This window comes from Chaetodon auriga, chromosome 11 (assembly GCF_051107435.1).
Source record: "Chaetodon auriga isolate fChaAug3 chromosome 11, fChaAug3.hap1, whole genome shotgun sequence".
Taxonomy (NCBI): domain Eukaryota; kingdom Metazoa; phylum Chordata; class Actinopteri; order Chaetodontiformes; family Chaetodontidae; genus Chaetodon; species Chaetodon auriga.
Window position 1 is genome coordinate 21,325,249 of NC_135084.1, and position 24,371 is coordinate 21,349,619.

The following is a 24,371-nucleotide window of genomic DNA, read 5'->3' on the forward strand; positions in this document are numbered from 1 at the left end:
CCCTATAAGAGTCAGAAACACCTGCCGCCGCTCTCTGAGCTCAGAGGAGAGGGCAGGTCGCTCGCTGTTGACTCGGCCCCGGCAGAACGAACAGGCAGAGATGGCTGCAACTACTGCTCAGCCTATGGGGAGCCTGCCCAGCGGACTGGGGATATGCACCACGGCCCCGGATATATTTTACCTGCCTGAACTGGTGAGTGGGCAGCGACAGAGGGTAGATGACCTTGGAGTCAGTTATGAGGGGATTCTTTCCATTTTGGGTCGATTCTTAAAACTGAGCTGTTTTAAAAACGTTTATTAAGCTGAAATGATTTGAAGTGCAACAAATACTGCAACAAGCTGTCATTAATTTGTTTCATGGCAACAATGAACCTATTTTTTTTGTAAAGTAAAACAAGTCATGCACTCTTACAAAATGATGCATGTGATTCAGAAAATTTAAATAATTGTTTTGAGCCTCAGCTTTTTTTACCCACAAATATGTGTCATTTATGCAGATTATAATATAAATTCTCCTGCTTCATCTCATGCCAGCATGATGGAATAACTCCATGATGCCAGAATTTGTTTTAATTTCATGCTGGTAAATCTCCAAATAAAAATGATGTAGGTGAAGTTTGATTTTGAGCTCTCTGAACCGAACAAAAATGTGCATTTTGGTGAAACGGGAGATGATGAAACATATTCCTCACATGGGAGGAGCACCTGCGTCTTTTCGCATCTCACATTTCACTCATATTGTATCACAGTGCTACTGATCCAACAAAGAATGCGGTCAACTCTTCTTCTCCCAGAGCGATGACAAAAGATAGAAACTGCTCATATGACCGCTGGGAAAACAACTGCACCGAGGAAAGTGTTTCACTGCATTTGTCTGAGAAGCGAATTGAACTTGAGGATGTTTATTTGAGCTTTTATTTATCAAGGGAAGGGTTGTGATGAGGTCGCAGGTTTCATGTCGTTGATCCTCCCTTAAAACTCTAAATTGCATTTTATTAAGACGCAAATAAATAAATAAAATCTGGCATTATAGCAACAGCATCTGTTTGCATTGTAAGCAAAGTTTATTCTAATTGCATTTTCTCACATTTTCTCACAAATTTCATCTTAAGGAAATAAAGACATGAATGCAAAATTATTATTATTATAACAAATATAACAGATTTTTGGGGGTGCATGCCTCTTACCTGACCAGGTGCAGCATGTTCCTGTACTGTCATCATCACACATGTGGATGACACACGTCTGTGAGCAGCACATTTATCACAGTTTATGGTGACCAGTAGTACTTTTTGTTTTATTTTCAGAGACTTTTCTTTTTCCTCTCTCTCACATGTGCCTGAGGCCACAGCTCATGCTTTAAGATCCTCATTATTGCAGCTGAAGCAGCAGTTATATGTAACCTCATCTTTTCAACCACATTTAAACAGGCTGTAAGTTAACCGTCCAGATACCATTTCAGTGTTTAAACTGCACACTGCTTGTGATCCATTTGGTGCTGTGCGTATCCTTTAAAGGCTGCGAGAACGAAACCTTTTTTTTTATTTGAATAAATGTTTGATTAGGCTCCGAGAGAGGGTCATGCCTCGTCTTTATCATCCTTTAGATCACACTCATACTGTGTAATGAAGTCTAGAACACAATCAAGGCTCCAGCTTGAGGCTTTCTCTAACAGCCTTCTCGATGTTTAGCAGCTGAAAGTAACAGAAAGTTTGTCATTGTCTTGAATTTCCTGTAATTCAAAGTTGAAGAATTAGTGTATTCTGGTTATTTTGTGGTGTGTTGCAGTAAAACTTCTTTGATCTTTAATGTGATTCTTTAAAGGAGTGACGACATCCTTTCACCATGAGGGGGAATATTATTGTTATAGAAGCTTCAGGCAAATGAAGTGCATTTCAAAGAGGAATCGGTTATTATTGTTATGTTTACGACAGCTGATTTTGTGCCAAAGTTGGGTCTGAACCATGAAATCTGACATGATGCGTCTTCACATGTAGACCCTCATATCATCATCAGCCAGGCGGGGCACGACATGGTGTACGTGAATTCCAGAGAGTTTAGACGACAGGGATGTGGTTATCACAAACTAAACAGCACACACCCTGCGCTCAGACACATATAGAGAGCGTAAAGAGAGATGTTTGTTTTATCAGTGATTAGACAAATGTGGTTTCTGCTCCTGCTGATTTGTAATTCACTGACTGTGTTCTGACAGCTTTTTCATGTTGGTCTAATTTAGATTTTTGCTTTCACACACTGCTGCCTGTTCGGTGTAAGTTTAGTTTGTTGATTCTTGAGAAAGAGCTCTTGACTTTAATACGACAACATTGAAAAATTAACGCTTAGACGTAGCATTAAGAACAAATTCAGTCTTTTTTTTTTTTTAAAGGATTTGATCCATCTGTGTCTGTGTAACTCGGCCTGCATTCAGGCGATGTTTCATCAATAACACAGGTGACCTATTAAACGCTGCTGAAGTCAAAATAATGGTAGTGATGGATGCCTAAACAGCAAAAGGAGGACCGGTCTTTTCACTGTTATCATGACAGAAAAGCTGTTTCATCGGAATCAGATTCAGGCTTTTTATAACATCACACACCTTCTCTATTTTCAATTGCATCTTCATTCATCTGTGTCTGAACTGTCATGAACAAGGTGGTTTCAGGAGACAAATCAAACAGGGATTGCTTCTTTTCCCGATTTGACTTCGTAAATATGCATGGCAGTCATTTTGGTAGGGATTCATGCCTGCAGGAACAAAAAAACCTTCACTTTAGCAAGTCATTTCAGACTGATTGCAAGAGTTGATGACAATGAAGAACAGAGTCTTAACTTTGTTTTGGACAGTTTGTTGTGATTTACAACTTTCCTGACACTCACTGCACACACATGGCTTCTAGTCTATACATATATAAATAATCTACAATAATGTCTTTTCATCTAGCCCCATCGTAAGGTTGACAATTGTGATTTTGAGTGAAATGTCTCGACAGCTATCAGATGGATTACTTTAAAATTTGGATAAAATGTGTTGCAATGCTAAATCGCTGGAGTCACCCATTAATGGCATTTTAATGTCAGTTTAGCACAAACAAATACTCTAAATCTCAAAAACCTCAGTACCATCTGCACCGTTGCCTCCCTCTTTGCAGGTGTTTGGTGGCTTGGTGTGGATCCTGGTGGCGTCGACCCACGTGGAACCGCCGAACCCTCTGGGCTGGGTGATGTTTGTCTCCGTCTTCTGCTTCGTCATGACCTTCCTCTGGATGATCATCTTCGCTGCTGGAGGTCATAGGAGCAGCCCTGGCTGGGCTACTGCTGTAAGACCTGAGAGGGAGAGAGAGAATGAACGAAAGTGGAGATAAAACCGAGAGAAAGAGTGATGGGCTGTGGCCATGTTGTTAATATTATTTCATCTGTGTGTGTGTATATGTGTGTCCAGGACTTTGCTTACCACGGCCTGGCGGCGTTCTTCTACCTCAGCGCAGGGGTGATTTTGGCCTACATCACCTTCAAGAACAAATCAGGCACACTCAAAACCTACCAGATTGACATCGCTGCTGTGGTGAGAACTGATTCATCCTGTAAAAACTCCAGCTGACAGCGCTGGATGTTAAATAACAAACAGCCGCAGTGTCTACGGCATGATGTTCTTCACATGCAGCTGCAGCATTTAGCTTAAAGGAAAAACTCAGCATCTTGGAATATATGCTAATTAGTGTGCTGCCAATATGAATCTACAGCCAGTTAGCTTAGCTTTGCACAAACACTAGAAACAGGGAGAAAAAGCTAGCCTAGCTGTGGTTGGCTCTGGTTGAAAGCTAACAAAATTCAGCTAGCAGCACCTCTAAAATCCACCAATTAACATGCTACATCTCTTTTTTTAATCCATACATAACTCCAAGAGGTTAGCTAGTAAGCTAGCAAAGCCAGAAATTAGCCTACCATTGAGTTTTCGCTTTAGAGGTGCTGCTAGCTGGATTTTATTTTAGGTTAGAGCCAGGCTAGCTGTTTCCCTCAGTTTCCAGTTTATGCTATGCTAAGATAAGCTAACCAGCTATCCACCTACCTATAAGCAAAGAGCGCAGTTTTGCTTTAAGCCTTTATTTGTGTGTGTGTGTGTGTGTGTCTCAGGTGTTCGCCTTCGTGGCCACACTCCTCTACTTCATCCACGCCATCCTCTCCTCCATCCGGTGGAAAATCTTCTGAATCGACGCTGAATCACAGACCTGCGTGTCCGAGAAGTACTGTGCCTGTGTGTGTGTGTGTGTGCGTGTGTGTGTGTGCGTGTGTGTGTGTGTGTGTGCGTGTGCGTGTGTGTGTGTGTGTAAGGTGGAATTACCCACAAGTGACATCAACCTGGTGGAATTCAAATTCTCTGAGTTTTAAAGCCTCGTTCATTCATTTATTAATGTCACAGTGAAGGTTGAGTGAGGATTTGCGAAGAAGCGCCATGAAATAAAATCAAAGCGTGAGTAATGAAAGCAAATGAAGAGCTGAATCCCAGAAATATCATCTGCTCTTAGAGAAAATGTTGTTTCGGACGAGCTCAACAGAAGAAATATATTTGTCTTTCTTCTTTTTTTTTTTAAAGCACAAATCATTTTTAGCCACTGATCTTTTATTACATGAGAGAAGGTCTCACATTTTTTAGCCTTTTTTGAAAGAAACATTGAATTTGGTTTATTTATACAGTGATGGATGAGATTTCAAAAAAACAAAAGAGAGACAGGTGTGAAAATCTGTCTTTTTTGTGATTTGGGTGAGTTTCGCCTCGCTTCAGTCGGAGTCACCCTCCCTCCCTTTGTGATGTGTGATGAGATGAGACGTTTGTTGCAGGTTGTAAAATACTTCTCACTGATTTTAAGATTTCTATTGTAGAACAGCTGCAAATTGTTTTTTTTCTCTGTCAAACTGAATTAATGCCAACAAATCATCAGCACATAAAAGATGGTGAATTGCATTTTTTAGGTATGAGACCTCGGGCTGAAACTCGTATAGTTTTGCCATTTTTGTATTCAAGATTAAAACAAGATACAGATGAAAAAATGATGGAGTGCTTGTTGTTTTATTTCCTCCCTGAAACATTCATTCCACACTGATCCACGGACTCATTTTTAGTTTTCATAGACACTCAAGTGTGTATTGAACAAAAGTTTTCACATTTAGAAATCTGAAACTCAACATGAGTACATGAATACTTATAATTAACTAATAATAATAACAATAATAATAATGATAATAGATTAAATGAGACATTATATATAGAAATGTAAAATTTGTGTAGTCATATGTTGTCGTATATTAATTATTTATTCCTTTATTCACACATTTTTCTGTATTTCTTTTATTTATATACACTCTCATTCACTCAGAGCGCACCTTGCTCAGTAAACCTGTGAGTTCATCCATCAGAAGTCCGGGGCTGGACTCTACTGCTTTGGCCTGACTGACGATGGCTGCACCCGCGTGGAGCTTAATGAAATCTTTCATGCTACACTTGCAGATACGTCGGCTGTAGCTGAACAGATGGAGGCAACAAATTGGACGGATATCAGCTCTGACTGACAGGATTTATTGAAGCTGCGATGATGATCCTCGTGGTGATAGTACAGCACTGAGGCCGCAGGGTGATGCTGGTCGACCCGGGCCGTCCTTCGCTTGATTTACCGGCTGACACCGCTGAAGATTACATGCTGTGTGGCCCGAAAATCCACAATCTAGCAAAGCTGTCAGTACCAGCAAATGGTTGGCCTTCACATGTCTGATGCCACTCTGCTCCATTCGCCTCTTAATGACACGCTCACAACCTCCAAACAGCTTCGTTAGATGGTGGGTTTTCATGGCAAACAACACCTCAACTGTGTCTGAGCATCTATGGAAACTTGCAAAACTGAGGTGGGAATGCTTCAACAACTGGAAAAAATTATTTTATTCTTGATTGTCAGTGTGTTTCTTCAGTCTGGTTCCGGCTACAACTAGGCAGAAACCCTACATTTAAACCAAATAAGGAGCAAATACATTAATTTTGCACCTTATTTTATTACATTCACAGAACATACATTCATGAATCTGATTTTTGAACCTCCCAAGTCTCGCAGAGAAGTTAATATCAGTCATTTAGTTCATTGTTTGTCCAATCAGTGGCTCATTGTGATGATCAGCTCGGATGAATAAAGCCGCATTATGCTGATGATCAACCTTTCTCTTATGGAGAAGAACAAGACGTCCCTGCTGTCAGAGTTCATTACTTTACAGAAACAACTTGAAGCTGCAGAGACAGGATGTGTTCACAGGTCTGTACTTTATTTCCTTAGCACATACTGTATTTTGCAACAATTCCACATGGACGACAAAGCAGAAGATGTTTTTTTACAGATATACAGTCAACTTTGATATCTTTTACACTAATATTTCAGTTCTGTCAGGGTGTCAGTGTTGTTTTTCTCTGGGTGTATCTTTTCTAATGAGATGTCTTCACCTTGAGAAACATGTAACTTGAGTCCTCGGTTGACGAAACATTTGGACGTTATTAACAGAAAATGCTAACTGCTTGAGAAAAAAAAGTTCTTATTTCACACATATTTTCAGCTTTTCTCATCAAAGCCAAACGTCAGACAGTCTGACAGTCACGGCCCCTATCAGTCCAATCAGACGGACCCGTCCAGTCATCAGCCCGCCCCCACACTACCAGATAGTGCGTTTGACGCTCGCCCAGATGGAGCGTTTGATTCCCTGTGAGGCTTGTACTTCGTCCCAGTTCAGACGGGTGTCGGGGATCTCGTTTTTGGTCTCCTGGTCGCTTCGTGCACCGTCTGTAGGACTCGCCACCACCGTGGGCAGCAGGCCTCGATGCGACTGGAACTCGACGACGTGGAGCTGCTTCTTGTCGGCCAGCATCTTGTGGGTTTCCTGTAGGGTGGAGGGAGACAAAGACAGGAGGTGAGGGAGAAGAGCGATTACAGGCTCTGAACTCACACTACCCAGGAGCTACAGATCCCTCCCACTACGCCGAGATGACCTCACCTGATTGGCTAAGCCAGTGAAGAGGGCCCTGGTGATGTTGAGGAGATTGACAGACCCTTCTACTTTGCAGTACATGTCCTTTATGCCGATCAGCTTGCACAGAGTGATGACGGCCCGGTGGCAGCGCAGACCGTGACCTGCAGACACAGAATCAAACATGGAGCTCACCATGATTGGAGTAAATATCATTTTATAATATTAATATAAAGTGTGATATTGAAACACACAACCAGAGATATGAAAGACAACCAGCTACAGCCTTCCCTCAACACTAACATCAACCGTTATCCCTTCGACTAAAAGCTTAATGAGTCGAGATGCACCTTGGTTTTGTTTCTTAATGCGGAGCGTTGTCCTCTTGAACTTGGAGTCAATATCATGAAAAACTGTCAGAGAGAAAAAAAAACTTAATTACACTCAGCGGAGAGAGAACAAACAGCGACATGATAAACAGACAAAATTACCCCAAAAAGTCTAATTATTTTCACGTGTTTTGTGCCATTTCCAAGCGAAGCCGCTTGTGTTTTGTTCTGCATCTTTTCTCCTGTCCTCCCTCAGGTCCTGGGCTTCTCTACCTGCCCACCAGATGTCCTTCCACATGCCAGCGCCTCCTGCTCGCTGCAGCAGCTGTGGCTAATAAGTTATTCAGCTTGCCTGAGCTGAGCTGCGTGCTGCTGAGTGACGCCTGAGAAAACTGCATAGCTTCAGGCTAAAACCTTCTTCTCGAGTCACATCACTCTTCAAACACCTCTGGCCGAGTTCCCTGCATCCTCTAGACATCCGGTTGGAATTTAATACACTTAATGAATCAGGTTTGGTACTTGGACGCCGCGGTAATAACGGAGGAAGAAGTTATGGATGGTGGGAAGGATGGATGAGATGCAGTAAAACAAGTGGAACATTTGGTGCTCAGAGGACACATCCCCGCTGGGTGAAGAAATCTAAAATGCAAAACTAAATGTCGCACACACACAGCTGAACATTTGCCGTTGCTGCAGGAGGTCCAGGTTCATTTGGAAGAGTGTGTGTGTGTGTGTGTGTGTGTGTGTGTGTGTGTGTGTGTGTGTGTGTGTGTGTGTCTTTTGTGTGACTCACAGATCCAAACAGCGACAAAGTCAAAGCCAACAGAAAAAAAAAAAGAGGCAAATTCCACCTCTTCCAGTAACTGTGAGTGTTTTCACTGGTTTCCAGTCATCGGCTCCAGTTCTAAACTGAAAAAATGATTTTAAAGCTAAAAGGAAAAGGACTGGAAACTGTTTGCTTGGCTGGTTTTCAGTCCAAAAGGTCTCGCTTTGTCCTGCAAAAGGTGGAAAATGTCCAAAACAGGACCCTCCAAACACGCTGCCACATTCAAAATGTATTCAGATTCGTTTTGGCTTTGTGTTGTTCATTTTTTTCTGCTGACCACCAGTGAAGCCACATGAATATTCAGTAAGTAACGCTCGCGCTGGGACAGTGAGACACTGGTGCCAACAACAACAACTGGAAGGTCAGCGGAGCTCCAACATCTGCCAGATCTGAACAATTCTCCTCCTTACAAACCTGCAGCCTCCCTAATGATTTCCATTTAGAAAAGCCGTTGATCATCTGGTGGAAGAGATCCCAGATCTGGACCGTCACCAAAAACCTGAGTGATTACAGCCTGCAGGCGAACGGGCCGCTGGATTCTAACTTCTGCGGATATCTTATCGACTGTCAAACCAACAGATGGGCGGAAAATCGAACGACTTCGCCGGCTTCAGCGAGTGAGTGAGCGGCAAAGGTGACGCAGGGATGACAAAACGATCTAGAAGCTATCTGACCGAGAAGTAAACAAACAGCCAATCAAATGACGGCGCAGACAGGTTGCAGATGGCCGCGCGGCGAGAGCTGGCATGACGGATTGGACTGTTTTTTTTCCCTGTGAATTAAATATACCACAGTTTTGAGCTCAAACTGGGTGGAAATACAGGACCTCACACACACACACACACACACACACACACACACACACACACACACACACACACACACACACACACACATCTCGTCTGGTCTCAAGCCAAAGCAGGAAGCTAACGTTCTCCTCCGGTGGGCGCGGTGGAGGCTGATGACTCACGCACACATTAATCTTTCTGGCTTTGCTCTCCGGCGGCAGCAGCCAAATGGCGTTTTACAATAAGAAAGTACGAGCGGTGCAAGTGGACTCTGATACCTTTCCTCACAAATCCACTTTCAACGTTACGAGGCTCGCATGAGGACGGACGGGTGACACGAGGGGACAGTGGAGGACAAGAGGGGAGAAGACCAAAGAGGAGGATGGAGGATGGAGGGGAGGAGGAGATGGAGGGAGAGGTAGAAGGAACCAGTGGCTCTTCGGAGAACAAGGGAGGACGTGAAGGAGCAGTCGAAGGAGGAGGAGGAGGAGGGAGAGAGTCAGTGAAGGAGACGGGGTGATGAAACACACGCAGTCACTTACTGGTGTGGTTGTTGTATCGTTCTATAAAGTACAAGTAGTGGATCGCTCTGTTCTTGGCCTGCAGATCACAGATGACAGACACACAAACACACTGACCGTTAGCGTCTTTAGCATTAGCTTTTCACTGGGAAGTTTATGGAATAGTGGAATTATACTGTGTTAACAGGCTGTAAAGTGTCCTCAGCTCAGTTTACTGAGTCATTTCTCTGATTTACCAGAATTAGGAGGCTAATATTTTAGACATGGAAATGTGGACCAATGAAACGTGATGTGGTTTAATCAGTGGAAGTAAAGGAGCACAGCAGAGAAGCTATCTGTACTCTGGGTTTCAGTGGAGATGAGGAGTCCTGTCACAGCCTAAATGCTGTTTCATCACTCAGTTAGACTCAATTTTACCTGACTTTAAGAACCAGGAGCTGCACACAGTGGGGATATTAACACAAAAACAGACTCATTGATTGGATTAAAGGTCTCACCTTCCTCAGAGCTGTGATCCTGTCTGTCGCTTTACCCAGCGCGAAGCCTGGAGGAGGGACGGAGTTAAATGACGGTTACTGATTAGAAAACTACATGAACACTGTAGCATGAGGACAACAGACACGTAGCTGCTACAGCAGCCTCTGCAGTGGAGGCTGAAGGCAGGCGGCATGTTTTTCGGGTGTCGAACCTGCTGCTCCGTTGCCATTTCCCACAGCGACCAGACAGCTGAAGGATCGCTTCCTGCCCTCCTTGGCCGTCATGTTGAACACAGTCTTCACCTGCAAACAACGAAGACCTTCATGTTACACACTCAGGTATGACAATTAGCACAACTGTGTGTGCGTGCGTGCGTGTGTGTGATATTGGTCATTGCTCTTGTAACTTCAAAAATAAGTAGTTACAAAATAAATTAAGAGCACAAGATATAAAAAACTACACTGAGCAATTGAGCTCAACAGCAGCTACTCTCAGTGTTAAGCATTGTTAAGCCAAAAAGAGTGAGAGAGTGTGTGTGTGTGTGAGTGTGTGTTGTAACACTATAACAGATTTTTACTACGAGTGTATGTGTGTGATGTCAATCCAGACCAGAATGCCTCTCCAGATTTAAGTGAGTTTCATCGATCTGTTAGTAAACAGAGCGCACACACACAAACAAATGAATGAACACACACACACACACACACACACACACACACACACACACACACACACACACACACGCACCTCCCTTGTGCAGCATTAGTTGATCAACTATCTGCAATATGACTTTGAGAACAGCAGGGGGCAGCATTCATACATCACAGAGCAGAGGGAGGAGCAGAGGACTAGAGTGGAAGGAGGGTGATGGATTAGACAAAGGAGGAAAGAGCAGGTGAGAGAGGAGAGGGTGGGAGGGAGTAACAGATGGAGAGGGGAAAGAAGACAGCAAAGAGGAGGAGAGAAAGAAAGGTGGAGAACTGGGTTGGGAAGGGGGGAGGGGTGGAGGAGAGAGAGAGGAGGAAAGCAAAAGAGAAGAAGGGAAGAGGGAAAGGGAGTTCAGAGACAAGGAGACGAAAAGAGGACATGAAAAGAATTAGATGAGAAAATGAAGACGAGGAAAACGAAGGTGAGAAGAAACAAGGAGAAGAAAAGCAGAGAAGAAGAAGGAGACAGCAGAGACAGAATGAGTGTGTGTGTGTGTGTGTGTGTGTGTGTGTGAGGGAAAACTGTAAATATATGACAAGAAGAGAGTGTGTTGTGTGAAAATGAGTGTGTCTTATAATAATATAATGGATGAGCAAACTGCTGACCCCCTCACACACACACACACACACACACACACACACACACACACACACACACACACACAGAACGTCACGATGATAAATAAAACTATCCAGTTATACTCATGAGCTAATTAAGCTGAGTTAATTAAGATAATTAGAGCGCTGATTAGAAGATATTTTTATGCCTCTGCTTCGCGTAATGTCCTATGAACAAAAACTCCAGTTTCACAGTAGCTTTAAGCGTTTGACTCCACTGTAACTACTTCATCATTTTCTATTTAAAACTGCATTCATCCGTTTTTTCTTTTCGGCCACTCGGGGGCAGAAGACCCTAAAAAAAAAAAGACAGCGAGGGAAATATCTGTTCTTCAGCTGCTGATGTGCTTTACAGGTGACACCTTTCCCATCACAGTCACCATCCGCAGCCCACAGCGACAGGTATCGATTCGTTTTCAGCACTGATTGGATGATATTTAACATAAACAATGTGATTCCATAAAGACTGTCAGGTTTATTTTTTGTGCCATTTGGAGCCGCGTGGCTGTCACGGCTGTGTGTCAGCGGGTTTTGACTTTGTGCCTTTATCAGTTTTGTTGATGCGGTTCTTTGTACTGAACTCAGCCGACGTACAGCTTTAAGTCCACACAAATACAGGAACATCTAGCGTGTGCGAGCGAGGTGGGAGGACGAGTGAGGGCGTGATAATGCATTCAGGAACATCTGTCATCCAATATTTATATATTCTGCTGAAAACATACAAAAGCAAACATGACTTTTATTACTTTGAAGACTTTAACGCTTCTGCTGCTCATATTGTGTGTGTGTGTGTGTGTGTGTGTGTGTGTGTGTGTGTGTGAAGGAGGCAGAAAAATAAGCAAGAGAAAATAAAAAGAAACAGTAAAGAGAAAGTGTGTGTGTGTGTGTGTGTGTGTGTATGTGAGTGAGAGACTGAAAGGAAATCCCTTTATAAAGGCACGCTGACGATAAAACCAATTAAAAAAAAAAGAAATCCACAATCAGAAGCACAGAACTTAACCTCCATCATCAAACTTCTACAACAGGCATATTCTCCTCCAAGAGGAGGTGCACCAGTCCTGCACGGGGACCTTCCTCAGTCTGGTTGTCCTAATGTCCACTGAAGTTGGGCAAATTCAGCAGAACAAGCACGTGCTAACGCCTCATCGCGCCGACCGAAAGGATCCAGGTGTGTCTGTTTGCGTCCACTGCCTCGTGCGTCTCAGTGGGCAGAGTGTGCAGGGACCACAAGTCGCCTTTTGGGGACTTAACTAGGCCAAAAACAAACAAAAAAAAACCCCCAAAAAACAAAAAAGCAACACAGTTCACCTCGATGCTTTCGTCCCCGACGGAGAGCGCAAGTGACAGAACAGCGTGGAGTTTCAGCCGAGGGAACTTCAAAGTCAAGACGCGCCTTCAGCGTCACCCGTTATGCAACACACACATTTCAGTGAAGGATTTAGAATTTGACTGCAGGGCCGCGGCAGAAGGATTGGGGTCAGGGTAGCAGCAAACACCAAAACACTGAAAACACAACCCTGCAGGACACACACACACAAGTGGGCCTAATGCTTCCACAAGAAGCCTCCACACACTTAACACTTCTTATTTTTCTCCGGTGCAAAATGTACACAAACATGTGGCTGCAGACCTGTGGAGGAGGGCAGCGGCACATCCTTTCTTGCTGTCAGTGGAGCATCTGTGTGCGTGTGTAGTTCAGGACCAGGAGGGACCCGGACCAGATGGGAGCCCACGCACTGTTTTTGTATATCCAAATTCATTAACTCTCATGTTTCAGTGTGCCTCACGTGCAGCCAGCTTCTGTAAGAGGCGTACGTGATGTTCGGCTTCTGGCTTCACATTCGTCACGTTCGGAGGAGATGCAGCAGTTTTTGGCGGCCGAGCAGATGGGCTGAGTTTTCTCTCCGCCGGATGAGCGACAGCACGGCGGTGGGAGGATGCTTCTAGCTCGCTCTCACTTCTGTTTCATCTCTTATTTTCTCAATCTGTTGCCGCTCGGCTCCCGCTCTGGATCTGTCTGCGCTGCAGCGCAGGGGAGGAGTCTTCGCCACATGGAAGCAGAAGGCGCTTTGAGAGCACGAACCTCCGCCAACGCTAAACACTTCTCTGACTTTCACTTGGATTTAAAGTCGACATCTTGACTCTTTACACCATTCCTGACACTATTCGGTGTCAGGAGTTGATTTACTCCTGCACAGCGGGAAACACGCTGCTGGAGAGGCTAAATCCTTGTAGAATTATCACGTTAATTTCTTTCTACAAACCTCACATCCATTCTCTATGTACTTAACGTCACAGCCTGCTTATCGCCATGGCCTGCGCCTCTTAATTGTTCATGTCTGCATGTTGACATTGCTGTGTGTTTCCTTGGATGTCTGAGATGATTCTCAGTCATCCAGGTGGTGGTTATCCAGCGAGGGTTGAATGTCGGGCAGCTGCTGCAGACACTCCAAAACCTTTAGCCTTTCATCTGAAGGGCTTCTTCAGCTCTGACTGACTGGCACGGAGGCCCGGTACTTCACCTCCGTGGGGTCGTTATCGAGGTCTTTTCTGCTTCCTTAGCTTGTGAATTAAGAGTTAAACAGCCGGGCCCTGTGCTCTGCCTGTGTGATGCACCTTTAAACTCAAAGCAGACCCCGTGAGGATCTGTGTGAACAGCAGCCACGCTGTCATCAAGGTGTTTTTATGTGCATTTTGAAATATCACTGAACGGGAGATGGAAACACCTTTGCTGAATACGTTCCGACTTAGCGAACGTAACTCACGTGAATGGATATTCATGGGCACTTTTCCACCTCAGCCAAAAAATGCATGAACTGTGCATAAAACAGGTAAACTATAGGCTTGCTATTAGGATTTGCAACCAAGTCTTTGTCAGTGTTTTTGAGGAATCCGGCCGACTGACAGACTGCAGAAGTGAGAGTGTCACATTAAAAATCTGTCTGATTTCACTGTTTTAGAAGGATCCTGCACCCACAGATCTCTGACCTGCTGTCACCAGATATGACTCAGAGGCAGAGTGAAAATACGTTTCCGTGCCAGAGCGTGTTGGTTCAAATGACGTGACAGACTGCCGACTATGGCCACTGAGCAGAAAAACAACCGCCATGTTGGCTCAGGGATCAATCACGCAAAGTAAACCTGTGAGTGACTGTAAATAACGAGAAAACAAGACCAAAATAACTTGAACTCATGTGAATTTGTCTTTTGATAATTATCTTAAAACAGCGTTCAGACACGAAATGAAGGTTTGTGAGAACACTGCTGTAAAAACATCTTCACTGTGAACTAAATGTGCAATTTAGTGTCATTTACTGCCACCAAAATAAACTTAAGCACGTCTTTTTTTTGGTGAATTTCACTTAAGGTATTGAGTTTTGTACACAACATTTAATCCAATTGAAAGTTCGTACGAAGCCGCTCTCGTGCCGCCTGCTGTCTGTTTACTTTCAGCAAAACTTTCAAGGTTGTTGACTTCGGAGAGACAGAAAAAAAAGACAAAAACTCCTGTTCTGACACTGACAACGCTCCATCTCTGTTAATGAAATCACTGAGTCCTGTCCAAGTGGCTGCTGGTACCTGGAGAGCAGCCATGAACATCACTTCTCTCCCTGTCGCACTAACTCTCCTCTCTCTCTCTTCTTTACGGTTACCTCTCCTCTCGGTCATCCCTCGCTCTCTCTCTCTCATCTCGCTAAAGCTCCTGCCGAATTCTGTCCATTAATGACTTAAAAAAATAAAATGTTTTGTAGAAAAACCATGTTGATATTCCTCAAACAAAGGTATGAAAAAAGCAGCATTTTCTGCTTTTATCTGTACCTAAACTATCACCAACAGTACTAAAAAATCTGTTTTATATCATTATCACTGAAGCAGTTAAAGACTTTCTATTAATGACACATAACGTCTTGTATTGTCTCCTCTCTTTACTTTCTTTTCACTGTCCTTTCTCTCTCTCTCTCACCTCCAGACTTCCTAACTTAGTCTCACAACTTCCCCTCCACTCTTCCTCCAGCTCTCCCTGTCGCCGTCCCTCCCTCCTCCTCCTCCTCCTCCTCCTCCTCCTCCCTCCCTGTTCCTCCTGTTGGATGCGTTCACTAATGGAATGCTGGCGTTATCGTCCTTGGGAGACAAGCCTTTTATTCCAGTAAGCCTTTTTCATTTCATTAGGCCTGAATTTATAGTGGTGCACACACACCCAGATACACATACACATACACACACACACACACACACACACACACACACACACACACACACACACACACACACGCGCACACACCCAGAATATATTTATAGAGGGAGATGGCACCATAAAAGCGTCCGTCAGTTTCCAGGGGGAAGCCTAATGTCTGTGACACCACTCTTAATTATGCAGGCAGGAGGGCTGGGGAAGACTATTAATGTGACACGCACGCACAGACACGCACACGCATCTGACAACGTATGTGCATGTATACTGTGTGACGGACAGTCTATGCATGTATTAAATCAGTGCACGCGTATCCTTGTGTGAGTCTGGGGCACGTGCACGCTTGGGTCTTCTTGCACGTAACTACTGTGTGTACGCATGTGTGTGTGTTTGTGTGTGTGTGTGCGTGTGTGACCTTGTTGCATTACCGCCATTAGTTTAGCAGGGTCCATTAGTGCTAATTGAATTAAGGTAAAATACAGTACGACAGGATGACAATCTAAATGAACTGAGTCTGACCGTACAGCTCACCTTATCTCACACACGCACGCACGCACGCACGCACGCACGCACGCACGCGCACACACACACACACACACACACACACACACACACACACACACACACACACACACACACTCAAAATGAAGCATCCATGATGACGGAGTGTCTAACTGGTTCAACCTGCTGACTTCTCTTCGGGTCTAAAAGGCTTTAAGGTCGATGACATTTTTTATTTGCTTTGCATCAAACACAGACGTCAATGTGACTTTTTGATAGTTACACCATTAGGAAGCAGTAAGATTAGAGGTCAAAGCTGAACGCTGAAAGAAGAATCTTGTCTCCCGACACCGCAGCCGTAAAATGACATAAGACGCGCTGCTCAACTGCAGCGATTCTTACTCAGCAGATTTGCCTCCAACACCGTCCATGTGTACACGCCACACTGGATTTTCCACCATCTTGAGTTTCCTGAAAACAGTTTCCCCCTCGGAGGCTTTCTGCATCATTATTCTGTCCAGTCCGATTTAGTTAGAGCAGTGACTTCACAGTGACCGGGCCACGACCCGGTACTGGTCGGCTCAGCAGAGATGTTAACTGACGAGGAACCGATCATCCATCTGTGCGCCGCTTAGCGACTGCTGATGAGATGTCACTGCCCCGCCTGGAGTTTGTTATCGGCCAGTTATCGCAGGTTTAAAAATAATAGCTTTGGCTCCGAATGAAGTGAAAGGATTTTATTTAAACCGCTATAACATTTGTCCTTTTAATTAAAAATGAATGTTTAACAGCCCGACACTGTGCTCATTCAATATTTTGAGCAGTTTTCAATGTTGCTCTTGAATTTTACTTGATGAGCTGATTTTTCAAGGCTATTTGACAGGAAGCGCTGACAAATAATAGACCAGAGTTATTAGGAAATAAAAAACAAAATAAATGAATATATAAAGAAATAAATTAGAATGAAACCTGTGATGCACAGTTCTAGGACGACGTGTCCATTATCAGGAATTCATGGACCACGTGGAGGCCAACATATCGGACGGTTGTCTCCTTAATTTATATTTTCATGCATTTTGCGAGCAAATCTGAAGGTTTTCACAAGCCGTAACTCAGTTTTCATAGTAACACCTGAAGGTTTGACTAACCCCTGGAACAATCATACCATAAGGTAAGCCATAACATTCTTATGCAATGGAAACACTGCTCACGACTCCAGTAAATAGGACGAACCTTACATGTGACTCAGCTATGAGGCAGAAAGCTAACGTTACGCTAGCAAGATTCAAAGTCAATAACACTCACATATAATTTGAGGGTATGTTTAAAAGACCAACTCTCCATCAAGATCAACATTATCATGAACAAATGAAAGGTCACGTGTGCTGTCAGCGGAAAGGAGACACTCACCTCAATGACACGAGAATCAAAGTCCTCGTAGGTTTCTGTGGAGAGAGATGCAAAGACGCTTAGCTAAAAAAAAAAAATGCTTTAACACACAAACATAAAGGGCGGACGCACGCACACACATGCACAAACACTTTAAACAGATTAAACCAGGCTCCTGCTGGCCTAACAAATACCCAGAAGCCCTTGCAGCAGTGTAACGAGTTGACACTTTTCATTGTCAGTGACCTCTGAAGGATGTTACTCTCCCAACAGCAGCCTGTTCACTGCTAACCAATTAGCAACAAACAAAGAGAGCGGGCTCAAAGGCTCCGAGGAGGAAACACACACATGTGCACGCGCACACGCACACACACACACACACACCTCAGCTGGGACATTAGCTCACCATCTGTAGGAAACCAAACCTGATCACAGACAAGCAACCTAGTTACAGCTCTCTGAACATCCCACTCGCCAGGCCCAGTGCACGTTTGTGCGCGAGCGACAGATGAAGGTGTGTGTAAAAGAAAGTGTTTGCACATGCTGGAGAGAGAGAGAGAGAGAGAGAGAGAGAGAGAGAGAGAGAGAGAGAGAGAGAGAGAGAGAGAGAGCGCGAGTGTGGCTCATGATGTGAGAGCTTATTAGCACAGTGGCAAGAGAGAGGAGATGTAAAGAGGAAACGAGAGAAAAAGAGAGCTGAGGATGCCAAAGAAACACCAAGAAGGAGGAGAGAGGAGCAAGGAAGTGTTCTTTGTAACCTCGGCCCTCATCAGTCGGTAGTTTGAGGTAAACGGACTAAACTGACAGCGAAGTTTATAAACGTAACAAGGCTGAGAGCCGAGGCCAGCAGCTGCATCAGAGAACCAGGTGAATTCAAAGCAGCTTTATGTGCACTGAAGAGAGCTGATTAGCCTGCAGATGCACCTTTGCTGGCTTCAGAGATTCTTTAAATTACAGCCTGTTACACCTGAAGTCCTGATATAAACCTCCCGTTAGGAGACGAAGGCGGCTGTTTATGAGCCTCCACTGAAGCCTAGAAGAATCTAACTGTCGCAAACACAAAGCAGATACAGTGACATCTAACAGCAGGAAACCCCACACGAGTGACTAACAGCAGTAATAAAGGCTGCATTCCATTCAGGTGTGCCAGGAACCCAGTGTTGCGCAAGCTGACTCACTGGATGGAATGGAGCCATCACGACTGGTCTGAGCTACACTGTAAAGGACCTCTGGCCTTCAAAATAAAAGGACTCAGGGTTAGACTTAAAGAAAGTCTTCATCAGTCCTAATGGGCCACCATACTGTCCTGGCCTCTCGTCCTCTCTCACACACTCAGGGCTGCAGATTCCCTGAATTATTCCTCCATTTCTTCATCTGTCTCTTCTTTTTACATCACTTCCTCTACAGCTGGACTGGTGCAACGTAAATCCAGCATTACAGACACACACAAGCTTGGACTGTGAGTGTTTACCTCCATTGGGTCCAGGGTCAGGGGGGCCCAGGCTGGTGCCCCCCAACGAGCTTCCCGTCCATCCTCGTTCCCTCTTCACCTTCATCTTCTTCCTCCTCTCCCACTCGTCCCTCATTCGCACTGCAGAGAGACACCGAGAACGCACAGAGGCCACAGCTGGAGTTACTGAACGCTCGTTTCCGACCAATGGCCTCTCAGCATTCCACTGACTGACGGGCAGAGGTAATGTGCCAACAAAGGCAGAGAAGAAGACGGCAAGCTATCAAACGTGGGTGCAAACGGACTAAAATAGCTTTAAAGAGTCTGCTTTGTAAATGTTTTATGAGGAAGGAAATGCACTCGACACGTTTGTTGGCCCTCAAGGACACACACAGCGGGTTTTCGGTCAGACTGGATGAAAACATAACTTTTATTCATTTGGAAGAAAACTCCACGGGGCCTCTTTAAGACCTCGTTACCATTGCTGTTGCTTTGCAGCAGCTCTTGGAAACACTCTCTTCCAGTAAAATAATTGCTCTGGCTTTGCTAAAAAATGCTGGATGTGTTCTAACCATCGACCATGGCTGAAAACCCAGGCTGCTTTTACAAAGCTGAAAAAGTGGAAAATGGATTGAGGACAAAGTTTCTTGGGTGAGATCATAAGGGAACATAAACTCATAGAGGTCTGAAGTGTTTACGTAGCTGTAAGAGCTCTGGTGGGTGATCTATGTTCACTTTGTCCACCTGCGTGTCTGAAATATGTCGTGTGTATTCAGTGAATTCTGCCTCTGTACCTAGTTCAGCTCGCATCTCCTGCTGCTCGGTCTCGCCTCTTCGAGCCATCGACCGCACAGTCCCGTCCTTTATCACCGGCGTGTTCAGACCAGGCCACAGAAAACCACCGCGACCTGCGGGTTAATGACACGGAGCAAGAGAGGAAAAAAAACAATGAGGGAAATACAACACAAGAGGAGCAGGAGAAGAAAATACCACAGTACGACTCCTTTTCCCAACCTTAATTCTCATCCGTTTATATGGAGATCTGCAAAATAATGTACAACAGAGGTGGGACATAAATAAATATGTGGATAATATGACACAGATGCATTTGGTGTCAGATCATTTAAAACTTGCTATCTGGAGATGACTTTTTCATTAAATTGTCTCACAGACTCAGTTTTTACTGGAACACACCGTAATCGTCTTCAAGACCTTGACTGAGAAAGGACGGAGCCGAGCCGGAAGCCAAACCACGGAGAAAACAAAGACGAGCAGTTTGCATGACAACAACAAGCTGCGTCACGTGATTGGCTTCAAATGAGATTATTTATTTGAGACATCGCAGACAGACGAGCAGGGATCGTAAAGGAGCGACCGTTTAGAGACATTTAGTGAAAGTGAAGCAAAGGAGAGAAGAGACAGGCTGACGAGGCCGAGACAGACGCTCCGACCGAATGAAGACTGATGGTTCGTCTTTAAGGAAGACGAGGACGGGCAGAGTGAATGAAGGGTAGTCCCCCTCCACAGTGGAGCAGAGTAATAAATTAGTTAACATCAACTAATGAATATTCTAGCGTGTTGTGTCCAGCAGCACGCAGCTTCACAGAAATGAGGAGACGTTTTCGCACTTCTCAACATAATGTGAAAAATCCAACTTTAATATTTGAAGCGGAGCGACAGGAAAGTTTACACTCGTGCAGGAGTTTCCCTGCAGGCGGCCACCTTTGTATTATTGATCGAGCTGTTGTTGAAGGCTTTTTTTCCCTAAAACTATTGTGCCTTTTATCAGCAGCTGCTTTGATGCGCTTAAACCAGCGCACAGACACTCGAGTGTGGAGGCAGCCGGGAATGAGACACTTAAAGTCTGCGAGATGAAGGTAAAAGACGAATGGCCGTTATCCATGAGGCAAATGTGTGAGTTTGTAACGAGAGCTCGGTGAGCGGAGGCGACAGAGGTCTTCTTTTTTTTAATACTTTTAGAAAGCAGAATTATCCGCAGAGAAGTTAGCTTTAAGCTGGATATTCAACAATTCACTCCGGATCCATCCTCTTACTCAGTTTCCCACAATGTTGGCAGCAAGAGGTCGATTAGCTCACCTGGGAGCCCTCGCTCTTTAACACACAGGTTTCATTTAGGGACCATCAAAAAATTACTGTTCAACACAAGGAAGCACTGTTATTTCAATGCCTTTGTGCTGACTGACCATATCAGTGAACATTATGATGAATAGAAAATACAGTTTTTCTCAGCAGCTTTCATGTCATGTGACCGAGTGACTTCAAATCAATACCAACATTATTACTACAGTACAAATACAAACAGGACACACCTCTTTGTATGAGATTTTAGTGTTTTTTTCAAGTTTAATTAATTGTTTTTGCATATTTATCAAAATTCAGCATCTGCAAGAGAGTTTCTCATCACATGACAGACAGACGGCTGACAGACAGACAGACAGACAGACAGGCGATGTCTCACCTTCTCCGACCCTCTGTCCTCGGTTCAGATCTCTCTTCAGTTTACGTTTGGCTCTCTTTCCTCGGCCCTTCCTGGATCCAGCACCCGACTCTGCCAACACACCTTTCCACAGCTCCTCAGCCGTCACTGTATACACACACACACACACACACACACACACACACACACACACACACACACATATGAACAAACATACACGTAACAGCTCACATCTGGCCACCACCCAACTTTTGCTGAATACACAATGGCAGCATAATGAGATAAGATCAGATCAGATAGTTCATCAGTGCTGAGCTCTCAGTTCAAACACAAAACATCCAAGCAACAAAAAAAAACTACAAACTGAGTGATTCAAGAAGTCAAACGGTGCCGATGATCATCAATGAAAAAACCTGGACAATAAAAGTAAACACAACCAAAACTCTCCTGAAAGCAAATATCTAAAGACTCTTTGTGGAGAAATCTGAGCTCAGATACAGAGTCAATGGAATACGACGGGTTTAAAAGAGTGTTTGACAGAGTGTGTTTGTGTACTCCTGCCATGACAATGCAGACGTGCTGACAGAGACCAAACATGTAATCGTCTGAGAAATGCTCAGGCAGCGACTGCAAATGAAGAAGATACAAAAAAAACGAGGAGTGAGAGAGCCGGGGAGCGAGCGAGGCAGAGACGAGAGAGAGAGAGAGAGAGAGAGAGAGAGAGAGAGAGAGAGTGTTTGACAGCTCCATATATGCCCATTTAAAACGACTGTCACCAAACTGGCATTTTGTCCAAACAAGCTCTGCCAACATGCATCTGCTGACAGGAAAATAAGTTCCAACATACATGACAGGGCCAAAAGAACGTGGACACCCAGTCATCACATCTAGATGTGACAGCCGAACATCTCACCTCAAAACCATGAAAAACAGCCCGGACTGAAAGCACATAGAAGTACGAGGAGAGGGGCCACATCGTGTATTTACAGTGTTTGAAAAAGCAAAAAAGAACATTTTAAAAGGGAGAAGAGGGTCAGAGAAAGCACGTCTGTGACTTCAGCGGTGTTGGTAGGCAGGTTTTTGAACTAAACTAAGCTGATCAAGTCCTGGCTGTAATTCTTAGACAGACAACAAGAACATCTTCAAGCAATAAATGATGAACTACCATTTGATCAAAATTCACAGGTGATTTTGTAAGATAAAATGGCCAGCAGCTGACAAACTATAACGTGGGGACGAGGAATTTTGGAAATAATCTTTCTGTAAACTCACACTTGTTGAAGAAGCTGCCATGTCTGGTTTGCTGCCAGGCTGTTGCAGGGAACAGTGGAAGTGCAGGATTTCTTTGGAGAGAAACAACCGAGGCTCGACTCGCCAACTGGGATATCTGAACTGCTCCCCCTATGGCACGGAGTGGTGCTGCACCTGAAGGAGAAACACGTATCAAAGCATTATGTGGATGACACCAAGCAGGTTTAACACAGGAAGACAGCGATGAAGGTTTATCAGCATCATACACCTGTCAGGTTTCTTTGTTGGTTCACACAGTTTTCTACCCACAGAAGAAAGAGACAGTGAGGACAGTAAAGCCTGATAAAAGTTGACATTCACCGAAATAAAGTGCTTTTCCGGTTTTAGCAAGTGTGCGGAATTAAAGCATGGACTCAGTCATTGTGGAGATAGTCTTAAATTATAATCTCAGGGGTGTGTACAGTTACTAACAAGCAGCGCAACATTAAATGCAAACATTTTTGAATGAAGTTCAACGGGGCACATACACACATCACTTCAAGGCTACTGCGGCATCATTTCTATAGCATAAACAAGACGATACATTAATCACCCGCAACATTACTAACATTTCCATGCTTTATAAACGTCTACAGTGTAAGGACCGAAATGTTATTGTTACCGCATGCTGATACGTAATTCTGACTGCACTGAAACTAGTTATTTTCTAGACGTCCCTATCATGACGGCCCTGCAGCAACAACAGGCTTTTCCCGGGTCAGTACACAGAAAAGACCAAAACCAGCCACACTTCTAACAACTAACACAGCTCACATACACCGATATGAACAGTCAACTGTCTGAACAAAACTGTGGAGGATAAGAGAGAGAAATAATTCACCTCCGAGTCTTAAGCGGAGGGCACAGCACACCCGAATGGACGCCGCCATGTTGAAATTGTGAGGGGTCCTTCGACGGATAACAAGGCGTCTGGACTATGCCTGTTGAAAAATAGGAAACTATTGACGATGTGGGTTTATACTAAACTTTGAAAATACATAATACACACTTAGATTAAGGAGTACGTTTCTATACAGGTTTGTAAAAGAAAAAAGTTACGGTTCATTGAATTAAATAAAAAAAAGCAGAGAGTGAGACAACAAACAAGACAGGCTTAACAGCAAAGAGAGAAAAAAAAAAAAAATTAAGTGTTTTACTATGTAAAAAAAATACAATTCAATAAATGACAAATTTCAGTTAAACAAAATCACATCAACTCCACTGTGAACCTTTTGGGATTTCGTGAATATAACAGAACAGAGCAGAACGGACTAGAATGGACAAGTAAAAACACGGCAGTGCAAATATCCTTCTTCTCAGTCCTGACCTTCTTCCTCCAATAATCCTCCTCCTCCTCATCTCCATTAATTTTCTCCTCCTCATTCTCATTTCCTGTTAAACAACACAGACCATCAGATCCTGTTCCTCATTAAAACACTGCCGCTGTTACTGCTGGCACTGACTCACATGGATAGTGATCAATGACACACACCTGCCCATGCACACACACACACACACACACACACACACACACACACACACACACACACACACACACACACACACTTTTCACCTCTGTATCACTGTGACGTTTACTAGTCCCATTTCTTCATTTCTTCATATACTGATTGTGTTGGTTAGATTTGATGATTAATGTATTTTATTATTAATCTTTGCTGCTTTTTAAACTGAGTTGGATCATTTGTATGAAAAACACAAAAATCAGCGTGAATGACATGTTTGCGCCTTTCTGCTAAGCTCTCAGTTCTGGGAGGAGAAAAAATCAGAGGAAAAACAAATTATGGAGATTTTTCCAGGAGGCTGTC

The 24,371-nt window shown here is 44.0% G+C and overlaps 2 protein-coding genes and 1 long non-coding RNA gene across 3 annotated transcripts; 2 read left to right on the forward strand and 1 right to left on the reverse strand.

Moving 5' to 3' along the window:
- Positions 1-57: 57 nt before the first annotated feature.
- On the forward strand, positions 58-4,979 carry LOC143328420 (myelin and lymphocyte protein-like). The gene is made up of 4 exons (XM_076743547.1): positions 58-193; positions 3,153-3,320; positions 3,443-3,565; positions 4,135-4,979. Exons 1-4 carry the CDS (start codon positions 101-103, stop codon positions 4,207-4,209), a joined length of 459 nt encoding a protein of 152 aa, XP_076599662.1. The 5' UTR covers positions 58-100; the 3' UTR covers positions 4,210-4,979.
- Positions 4,980-6,285: 1,306 nt separating this feature from the next.
- mrps5 (mitochondrial ribosomal protein S5) lies at positions 6,286-23,444 on the reverse strand. Its single transcript, XM_076742547.1, has 12 exons — positions 23,387-23,444; positions 22,528-22,680; positions 21,277-21,402; positions 19,592-19,705; positions 18,819-18,938; positions 17,369-17,403; positions 10,152-10,242; positions 9,961-10,007; positions 9,485-9,542; positions 7,350-7,412; positions 7,027-7,163; positions 6,286-6,912 (listed from the first exon to the last, which is right to left on the reverse strand). The coding sequence occupies exons 1-12, from the start codon at positions 23,433-23,435 to the stop codon at positions 6,688-6,690; spliced, it is 1,218 nt and encodes a 405-aa protein (XP_076598662.1). The 5' UTR covers positions 23,436-23,444; the 3' UTR covers positions 6,286-6,687.
- LOC143327906 (uncharacterized) lies at positions 9,015-19,894 on the forward strand. The gene is made up of 2 exons (XR_013077768.1): positions 9,015-10,278; positions 15,281-19,894. It is a non-coding gene; the product is annotated as an uncharacterized LOC143327906 (long non-coding RNA).
- Positions 23,445-24,371: the final 927 nt, after the last annotated feature.

Excerpts from the sequence above, each read along its gene's own strand:
- LOC143328420 (XM_076743547.1), top strand. The coding sequence starts at position 101 with ATGGCTGCAACTACTGCTCAGCCTATGGGGAGCCTGCCCAGCGGACTG. Across the intron at positions 194-3,152 it reads TATTTTACCTGCCTGAACTG|GTGTTTGGTGGCTTGGTGTG; the intron begins GTGAGTGGGCAG and ends CCCTCTTTGCAG. Across the intron at positions 3,566-4,134 it reads AGATTGACATCGCTGCTGTG|GTGTTCGCCTTCGTGGCCAC; the intron begins GTGAGAACTGAT and ends TGTGTGTCTCAG.
- mrps5 (XM_076742547.1), bottom strand. The coding sequence starts at position 23,435 with ATGGCGGCGTCCATTCGGGTGTGCTGTGCCCTCCGCTTAAGACTCGGA. Across the intron at positions 10,243-17,368 it reads TTGATTCTCGTGTCATTGAG|GTGAAGACTGTGTTCAACAT; the intron begins GTGAGTGTCTCC and ends CGTTGTTTGCAG. Across the intron at positions 9,543-9,960 it reads GGATCACAGCTCTGAGGAAG|GCCAAGAACAGAGCGATCCA; the intron begins GTGAGACCTTTA and ends TGTGATCTGCAG.